This window comes from Etheostoma cragini, chromosome 6, assembly GCF_013103735.1.
Source record: "Etheostoma cragini isolate CJK2018 chromosome 6, CSU_Ecrag_1.0, whole genome shotgun sequence".
In the NCBI taxonomy this organism is placed as follows: domain Eukaryota; kingdom Metazoa; phylum Chordata; class Actinopteri; order Perciformes; family Percidae; genus Etheostoma; species Etheostoma cragini.
The window spans coordinates 176760-186708 of NC_048412.1; the positions used below are offsets into that span (position 1 = coordinate 176760).

The 9949-nt window shown below is 41.9% G+C and overlaps 2 protein-coding genes across 2 annotated transcripts in view; one reads left to right on the forward strand and one right to left on the reverse strand.

Moving 5' to 3' along the window:
• The window catches only part of LOC117946128 (SNF-related serine/threonine-protein kinase), a 24436-nt gene extending 18289 nt beyond the window's left edge, over window positions 1-6147 (forward strand). Inside the window, exons 4-6 of the mRNA XM_034874003.1 lie at window positions 4655-4867; window positions 5883-6017; window positions 6116-6147. Coding sequence (XP_034729894.1) covers window positions 4655-4867; window positions 5883-6017; window positions 6116-6119 — 352 coding nt within the window. The 3' untranslated portion in view covers window positions 6120-6147. The remainder of the gene's footprint in view (window positions 1-4654; window positions 4868-5882; window positions 6018-6115) is intronic.
• A 1413-nt stretch (window positions 6148-7560) lies between these two features.
• Window positions 7561-9949, reverse strand: part of LOC117945758 (SNF-related serine/threonine-protein kinase-like) — a 3047-nt gene continuing 658 nt past the window's right edge. Inside the window, exon 3 of the mRNA XM_034873455.1 lies at window positions 7561-7708. Within this exon, the coding sequence (XP_034729346.1) occupies window positions 7561-7708 (148 nt within the window). The remainder of the gene's footprint in view (window positions 7709-9949) is intronic.

A 9949-nucleotide genomic window follows, 5' to 3' on the forward strand; every position in this document is an offset into this window, starting at 1 on the left:
AGTCTTTTCCTGATGGTGGAGGCATGAACGCTGACCTTAACTGAGGCAAGTGAGACCTGCAGTTCTTTGGACGTTGTTTTGGGGTCTTTTGTGACCTCTTGGATGAGTCGTTGCTGCGCTCTTGGGGTAATTTTGGGCAGCCGGCCACTCCTGGGAAGGTTCACCACCAGTATACAGTAACATGAAAACAGATCCTGAGGATTTCCAAAAAGGTAAATCTCAGTCAGGGTAGACACAGAATCTATTTTCTGGCATGACTGTCTGACTATCACAGCAGCATTAAAGTGATGTGCCCAGCTCTGAAGCTTTACCCAGGCTCTGCATGACGGCGGCAGCACGCTCATTTATTCCAAGCCCTGCAGATTGCAGACCAAATTTGTTGTTCCATGCTTTCTCTGCACACAGCGTATTTTTACAAAGAGGAAATAAACGCTTATTTCCTCTGAGTCCAAAGAGAGATCTGACTAGATTGAAGTGCTAAACTGAAGCAGCTGTGAGCAATCTGATGGGCTTTGACTTTCAGTTTGTTGCATGCTGTGTCCCAAGCTTATGTTTTACCAAGTCATTTCCAAGCAGCCTGTGCTGATGCTGCAGTGCTTCATCGTTTCCCCACTTCTTTTAACGTTGCCGACAAGAGAAACAGACTAACAAGACTCAGGGCATGAGGCTGCAGCAACAGTAATCACACATTCTGTTGTACATGTTTAATATGGTTAGCTTGCATCAATGTTTGAGATTTGTACAGCAGAACAACCTGCTAATAAATGATGCAAAACGTTATAATTCTTCCATTGTAAATGAACTGTATGGTTCAGGGTCTTGCCCAAGGACACTTTGACATGGAACTGCAGGGCCAGGGATTGAACAACCAACCTTCCGATTGTCCGAAGACCTCTCTAGAGCCACTTTACTGTGATACAAAGTGCCTGTAGGAGCCAATTGTATCCACCTTTTTAGTTAGGTTAATTTACTTTTTATTTATTTTAGCTACTTGGGGGAGTATTTCACTGGCTGTGGCACGTCACTGGGAATTGGGTATATTTACAGGTGTGGTAATTAGTGACCACTTTTATACCATATTTCTTACCATCCACAATTGTTAAACTCGTTGGCTCGGCCATTAGTGGATGAGACTTCTGCTAGAATTCTGTTGATCTGAGTCGAGTCGTGTTGACACTATAGCACGACTAGAGATGTAACTGTATGAAAATGTAACCTCACGGCTATAGTGACCAAAATTATCACAGTTTACAGTATTATTGCAGTATTTTTTAAAAGTGTGTTCAATATGTTAAGAAAGCACTGATAGGCCAAAACAAGCTGGAATAGTTTCAAAAAGTGAAACTTTATTATATTACCAAAAAGTTAGGCAATAGACTTGTAAAAACTATTGAAAATTGGCTGCTGAAACACCCCGTAAGAACTAGAACCAGAGATGTCTGACTGAGAGATCAGGAAGATTTATTTAAAACTCCTTCATGAAGTTAACTATTAAGTTAATACATGTGAAGTTGACTTTCTTGTGTTCCTACAAAAAACCACATCTGAATTTTAATGCTTATTCAGCTCTGTTACTACCTCCGCTGCTGGAACGGTACAGAACGGTGCGCTGGAATACCGGCGCAACATTCCTGTCTTTAGCAGGCTGAGTGAAAGGGTCTTTTGACTGGAGGAGGAAAGGGAGAGTAGAGAGTCAGACACCTCGTAAGTGATGAGGGTGGAGCGACAGGTTACTGTCTGCAAGTAATTACTGAACTGCATCTTTGGTTCTAAATGGGCTCAGTTTTAGTGTCCTAAAAGTCAAGGGAGAACCTTGACAGAAAACAATTCCCACGGAATTGTTCCCAAGGTTCACGTTTTTTTGGCTGCTTTTTGGGGCAGGTCACTGGAACAACACAATCTTCTCTCCATGTCTTTCCGTCTGCGGCTTGTCTCTTTCTGTCTTTTTTTCTCTCTATTGTCTGTTGACTCTCCAAAATGCATTTACATGCTTCAATTAATTAATTATTCACTTGCTCACTTTTGCAATCCCACACCCTCCTTCTTCCAAGCTTTGTTTGGTTTTGTCTTTCTTGATTTGAATCTCTAGGGTTTAGACCTACAATAAAATGTTTTACACCCCAGTAATATCCATGCCTATTTTAATGCAAATTTGTATCTTTTTGCAAACCCATACAAGTGTTCCCTACGTCATTTGTTCTCTTTGCTGTGAGGAATGTGTTTTGCATCCAACAGGATTGCTAATTATTTGTTGCATTTTGCAGGAGCAATAGAAATTAGGGTTGGAAAGGGTTGAGTGTTAAAGAAGAGGGTTCACTTTCTGACTTTGAATGCCTGCATCGTTCATGTTTGGTATTGTTTGGGTTTTCCTGAACCGATACTTAAGATCTCTGGGGGGGTAGGAGAGGACCGATGGCTGGTGTTGTTTCCCTTTATTTCAGAGTGACAGTGGATAGGCAGGAAAGGTGGGAGAGAGAATGGGGAGGGGGACACGCAGTAAAGGCCCCCCCCCCCTTCAAAACTGCTGAAATTGTGATAAAGTTAACAAGTGTTTAAGAAGTAGATTTTAGAGCCTATTTTTACCATAAAAACAAACATGCCTTTTTGTTTTTTGTTTAAATGACTTGAAAAAAAACATTGAACTGATAGTACCAATTGCTATTCTAGTGCCATCCAAAACCAAATTTAAAAACACATCAAAGAGTTATGCCATTGCCTTTGGATGGCATCTTTCTATAGCACATGCTTGGGGATTGGGTAGAGTTGGAAAGATGAATTCAGTTCATTCAGGTTTCTCTTGACCGTGAGAAATGAGATAAAAACTTTTTTATTTGTCACATTTATTTATGTCAATGTGTGTTTATGCTTACATATTCTACAAGTGCATATCTCTTTATACAGTCTATTTTCCATGGGATTATTTCCCCACCTGTGTAGAGCAGTGTGCTGCTGCTGGCTGAAGTCCCCAGGGAGCCTGGCTAGTTCGGACTAATCCCAGCATGACGGACGCTCTGCCCAAGCTGTTATCCTGCAGCCTCCATCCCATGGTACACTTGGGGATTGGATAGAGTTGGGAAAATGAATTCGGTAAAGTTAAAATGAGTTGGGCTGACTTGGTGGCGCTTTTGTTTCCAGCTGTAGACTATATGTTAACATTCTAATAACACTTAAAATGTATTTTTGAGGTGCCAAAATGCACAAGGAAATGTTTTGGGTGCATTAAACAAAAACGTTGTGGTTGCACTCTGAAGCCCTTTAGTGTCTTAGTTCGTTCGTTTTATAAACATAATATTATGGTAGTCACATTGTTGTTACTTATGACATATTATATCTATTGCAACACAAGTTGCTGCTTATGTCTGCTAAATTTCATTTTGCCAAAACGTGTGATAATGATGACAAATGCCGGTTCTGCCTGTTTGCATAAAATTAAACCGGTTTAAACTGGTAGTCTGGACCAAGACTGGACCCTCAGACTCTACTATGTGGACCATGTTAACCTGCAGTGTCGTGGGTCTGTACTTCAGCGGAGACAGCACATACTGTAGGAGACCTTGGTAGTTCAGATTACATTAGTCAAACTAGATTTTTAGATGTTAAATCTCCTCATAAAGATGTTGTTCATGCTTTACTAAATTTTAAATTTTAGTCTTGTCACTAAATTCCATATCCCACCTAATCCTATTAAACTGGAATCTCCGCTTTCAACAGTTTAATTTGTATTGGATTAAGCTCTCAGATGACAGTCTGCCACTGTACATTCCACCATATATTCAATGCCTCCATCAGATTTTTTTAGATTGTACTCCAACAACAAGTCCTGGTTCTGCAGACAGCTGGAACTACAGAAAGAGAGTTTGCTGGCAGATGTACTGAGACTCTTGCAAATGACTGTGAGGCTGTGAAGGTTTTTGCAAATCAAGAAGACATTTAGTGCTGGTGTTCTAAATATTGAGGTCAATCCTGTCATGTTTCGAAGAATTATTATCAGTTAATATAAATCTGATCCTTTATCCACTCCACTCGACTATGTTTTGTTTTAGGTCTGCTTTATGGTAGCGTCTCAGTTTGAGCTGCCACAGACCGCTTTCACCAGTTAAAATGACTAATGCCCTCACCCACAGGCACATAGGCCTTGAGCTGACTGGTATCCTTTCGCATAATTGTTAGATTCCACAATCTGAAAAGCAAATTTATAGCCAATGTGACAAATGTGTCAACAAATACACAGTGAATTAATATAACTTAATATTAATTAGCAGGGTAAATAAAGGTGTACCTGAGCACTTGGTTCTAAGGTCAGGAAATGCCATGGAAAAAAGAGCTAGGCTGTGGAGACCTTCCTGCTGCTGGACAGTTCCTTCTGGTTCAGCTCATGTGACACTGTCTCTGTTGCTTTCAAAGCAAGATGATGACAGCGAGTGCCAATTGCGGCTCTCTTTATTTATAACTGCTGGAGCAGTGAGTTAGACAGTGCTGGGGAAGTTCTGCTGGAGTGTTCGCGTTCGCCCAGCTTTTCTAATCACCTCACTCACCTAGAAAACTGATAATGTGTAATTTTACAGGATTTCTCTCTTTTGAGTTCCTTCATTAATTACTTCTCCTTTGTCCTTCCTCTTCTTCTCCCTCTACTCACTTCTCCTCGTGGCTTCAGTCTGATAGATCGCATGCTTCAGAGGGATCCCAAGCGACGGGCTTCCCTGGAGGAGATTGAGAGACATGCATGGCTGCAGGGGGTCGACCCATCCCCAGCCACCAAGTACAACACTCCCCTGGTGTCCCACAAGAACCTGTCCGAGGAGGAACACAACAGCATCATCCAGCGCATGGTGCTCGGAGACATCGCCGACCGAGAGGCCATAGTGGAGTAAGTGTTTCTCTTTCTCTTCGGTGTTCAGTCATTTTGCAGCAGTGGACAGGTCTGCCAAAGTGATCTCCAAAGGCATGGACAGGAATAAATAATATCTATATACCATATTTATAAACCGTTAAAGGGATATTAAAGTAATATAAAACTCCATATTAAAGAACTCAATATTAAAGCTAAAGCTGTTAATTCAGTCATGATTTCAAGTTCACACATGTTCTTGTCAGCCTTAGCAAATGTTAATTATATTTATTGTGAGATAGATAGATAGATAGATAAATGACAAGCACAAGAAGACTGAGTGTGCTCTGACATGCCTTGTGGAATCTAAAATAAAAGAACTGGACTACATGCTTCATCTGGCCTCTAACCTGCTAGACATGCTTGACTGTGACGTGGTGACACACCACCTGCCTGGGCTGCTGCTGGAACATTCTCTGCCTGATCTAACCATGTAGACCCTGTGGACAGGTCTTGTGTTGATGTGGCTGAAATAATTGACTTGCTTCTGCATTTTCATTTGTTTTGTGTTGTATAGTCGACATATTTAAAACTGTAACAGGTAGTTATTGTATTGATTAATGATACAACATTAATCTGCAACCAATACTATTTTTGAATATTTGTTGAGATGCCAAACATCTTTTACCTCCAGACTTCAAAACAGAGTATTTGCTGCTGTTTATTCTCATATGCAATAGTAAATATCATTCAATATTTTTGAGTTTTGGACAAAAGAAGACCTTTAAAGATGTCACCTTGGGAAATATAGCAGTTCTACACCATTATCTTATTGACAAAACAATTTATTTATCAAGATAAAAATTATTACATTATTCAAAAATGAAAATAATTGTTTGTTGATGTAAAAATCTACAGATTTAGCCACTTGGCCACACTGATTTAGTGTGTCATATCATCAATTAGATTATTTTGAGTAGTCTCTGGTATATATACAATATGCTTTTCATTTGTAATTGGTGTTAATGTGACTGTTGTTGTTGTGTTGTTTCAGAGCCCTGGAGACTAACAAGTACAACCACATCACAGCCACATACTACCTGCTGGCAGAGCGCATCCTCAGGGAGAAGCAGGAGAAGGAGGTGCAGACTCGCTCGGCCAGCCCCAGCAACCTCAAGGCCCACTTCAGGTACAATATTCACGCACACGCGCACATCCACACACACACACACACACACACACACACTTCATACAGACACACATACACTTCATACAGACAAACTTCAGGTAAACTACAGACACACACTCCATACAGACACGCACGCACACACATGTGCACACAAACACACAAACACACTTTATACAGATGCATACACTTAATATAGACACACACACTTCATACAGACATACACACACACACATCCTTCATACAGACACACTTCCTACAGACACACACACACACACACACACACACTTCATACAGACACACACTCACTTCATACAGACAAACTTCAGGTAAACTACAGACACACACTCCATACAGACACGCACGCACACACACACGTGCATGCACACACATGAACGCACACTTCGTACAGACACCCACACTTCATACAAACACACAATCAAACTTCATATACAGACACACACACTTCACACAGACACTTTATACAGACACACACACTTTATACAGACACACACTCTTTATACAGACATACACACTTCATACAGACACACACTTCAGGTAAACACTTCATACCGACACACACACACACTTCATACAGACACTCACACACTTCATACAGACACACACACTCTTCGTACAGACACAGACTTCATACAGACACACACACAATTGATACAGACACACACTTAATACAGACACACTTCAGGTAAACAACAGACGCACACTGTGGCCTGTGAGCAGTTCCAGATTATTTTAAAGCGAACAGTGAAGAGTGTGACTAAGAAATCCCAGCGTTCACCATCAGAATGACTATCTGAGTCATGGTATGAGCCAAGAAGAGGGTAATTGACCTATCTCGCTCCACTGCCTCACACTGCAGCCCGTCTGGCTCCCTTTAGCAGAGACCAACCAAAGGTTTCATTTCCATTCCTGGGTTCACTAGGCCTCCACCCTCTAGGCTCAGGGGAGCTGGAGCGGAGGGAATGGGAGAGAAATTAGTTAACATTTCAAATATGGGCCTTAGTCTCTTTGATTCACTATCATTATTCTAACTCACTGTCATGTAACACATCTCTATACACAGGTAAGACAAAGCATGCGTCAAAACATTTTCCAGTGCTGCAGACACACATAGCAACAGTGAGCTGCACAAACACTGTGAGTGAGCATGTTGGGCTGATGGGGGCGAGACCCTGCATCATCCTCTGACATCCCAATGTGTCTATCCCTCAGCAGCCTGGAGTGATCGAGCCCTGGTGGAATCAACATTTAGCCTCTGTGCAGGAGATACAGACTAATGTGTTTTCACAGAGAGCTGCTGATTGGCTCAGAGTGACCCACATACTGGGGGCTGTTCCACTGCCAGGCCTGTTTCGAACGCACACACAGAGCCACGTGCACATCCTCCAAACCTGATTATTGACCAGTTGTGGCTCAGTATAGTGTAGACAGCTGCTGTTGAAATGCAGCCTAGTGCACACAAGGTATAACATGGCACCATAGCTTTAAATGTCTTTAAAGTACAGCCAGTGACACACTGCAGGTGTTATATTCCTCTGTTTGGGACAGAGCGGGTGTTTAGCTTGCTACCACTTGTGTTGGGGTGCGAGCCTCCGGCTGGGCCCACGTTGTATGTGTAGCTTAATGCAGACACACTGTTGGTGTGGGTGGGTGTGGGTGGTCGGTCGGTCGGTCTTGGTAAGTAACAGCAGAACAGATGAGCCAGAGATGAATGATCAGTGTTTCTCTTACAGTTTGTCCACAAGAACTGCTTTTCAGAATCAGAAAGGAGGTTATTGCCACAGTAAGTTACACCTACGTACATATGAAAACATGTATATCCTGAATGACTTCTTTACCTCTCATGATTTGGATGTCCTATTTGTGACTGAAACCTGGATGAATGTTAGTGAGTTGAATGCTTTTTCTGAACCTTTACCAGCTGATTGCTCTTATTTTAACTCTCCAAGGACTATTGGTCGAGGAGGTGGACTTGCTACTATCTTCAAGGAAAAGTACAACTGCAGACAGCTGTCACTGGTCTCCTTCTTAAGTTCTGAACTAACCATGTTTGAATTGGGTCAATCTTAGCTGGTACTATGTGCAGTCATATATTGGCCTCCTAAATATAATAAAGATTTTATCAGTGACTTCCTGTCTGAAATCATGTCAAAATATGACAGGATTTTAATTGTAGGGGATATGAATATTCATGTATGTTGTCCTACAAATCTGCTGGCAAAAGACTTTTTAAAGCTTATCGAAGCTTTTAACCTCACAGTTTGTTTCTGGTCCGACACAGGTCTGTGGTCACACATTAGACCTGGTTCTGTCACACGGTGTACCTATTTGTAATGTAGACGTACACAAAGCTGTCTTCTCTGATCACGCGCCTGTTTTATTTGACGTTTCTCTTCCATATCAACCCGTTAAGCAATACGTTCCACCCCGTATGTGCAGGATGATCAAACCCACCACTGCTGCGCCGTTCTCCGGTGCTTTTATTATTGCTAGGGAGGCTATGGGATCCTCTGCTTGTCAAAACACAGCAGAGTTAAACTCTTCTTTTTTATCTACCTGCTGCAACATTCTTGATCCCATTGCCCCATTTAAATCCGTGTGTTCAAAACCCAAACCTGAACCTTGGATTGATGACTCAACTCGGGCTGCTAGACAACAGTGTAGGAAAGCTGAGCGCAAATGGAAAAAAGATCATTTGCAGGTTTCTTATGACATTTCTAGAGAAGATTTGCACAATTATCAGAGAACTGTTAAAGCTGAGAAGAACAAGTATCTTTCAGATTTTATTTCAACTAATTGCCACAAACCGCATGTTCTTTTTAAGACAATTAACTTGGTTCTTAATACGCCCCAATCAGTCTACCATGTAGAATCCTCTAAGGCCTGTAAAAAATGTCTAAATGTTGTCGTCATCTTTTACATAGTCAGCATATCTGCTGCTTTTAATGTTTGTTTATGAAAGAGTGCAAAGCTAATAATACCACAACAGGCCATGTAATACCTCATGCTGGCATGAAGCTGCCCCAGCTGCATTTACACTGAAAACATTCCATGTATTTACCTGAAGGCTTTCATGCAAAGCAACTTTCATTACATGAATTCATCCATGTGGTTCCCACCCAAAAAGGACCAGAATCAACTTGTCTTTATTTAGAGAAAATAGGATCTTTTTTATTTCTGATCAGATAAGTTTCCAGTGTGAAGATGTGTAGAGTTTCTGCTGCCCTGATGATGAGCAGATGGGCCCTCCGCTGTGGAGCCGGGACACCAAACAGTCAGGACTTTGTAGCGCATAGTGAGGGAGTAGGCAGTAGCAGAGCCTAGCTTGCGGGCTAGACTGTTTGCTTTAACCAGGTCCTGGATGTAGGATGGGATGGTGGTATGATAGTTCAGAGGTAGGATGGGACGTATGTATGATGGGATGGATTTAGGATGGGCTTGAGTCATTCACACCAGCCAAATGACAAATTACTTGTTTTTCTGTCAGAATTTGAATTGCACGATTACATCCTTAGATCCCCATTCGAGTTAGCAGAGTGCTAACAGGAAGAGGTCTGCTCGGCCGGCTGAGGTCTCTAGTGGGCCTGCTCTATGGGCCGCACAGTGAGGAAGTGCCGATCACCTGGCTAATTTCATTCGAGGATGTCGAACCTTTTTGGTTTCAACTATGCAACTGTGGACTGAGGAATTGTGCCTCCAATGCTGTATCTAGGGCTGACTATTAGAGATGTTCCGATACCATATTTTACCTCCCGATACCGATTCCGATACTTGAGCTGTGGGTCTCGGCCGATACCGAGTACAGACACCAGTGGGTTTAAAAAAAATTTCAAAATAAAAAATCATGCTGCACATGCATGACTGTGATATTATCATCATTGTGGTAAGGCCTGGCTCAGATTTAACACTTTGTA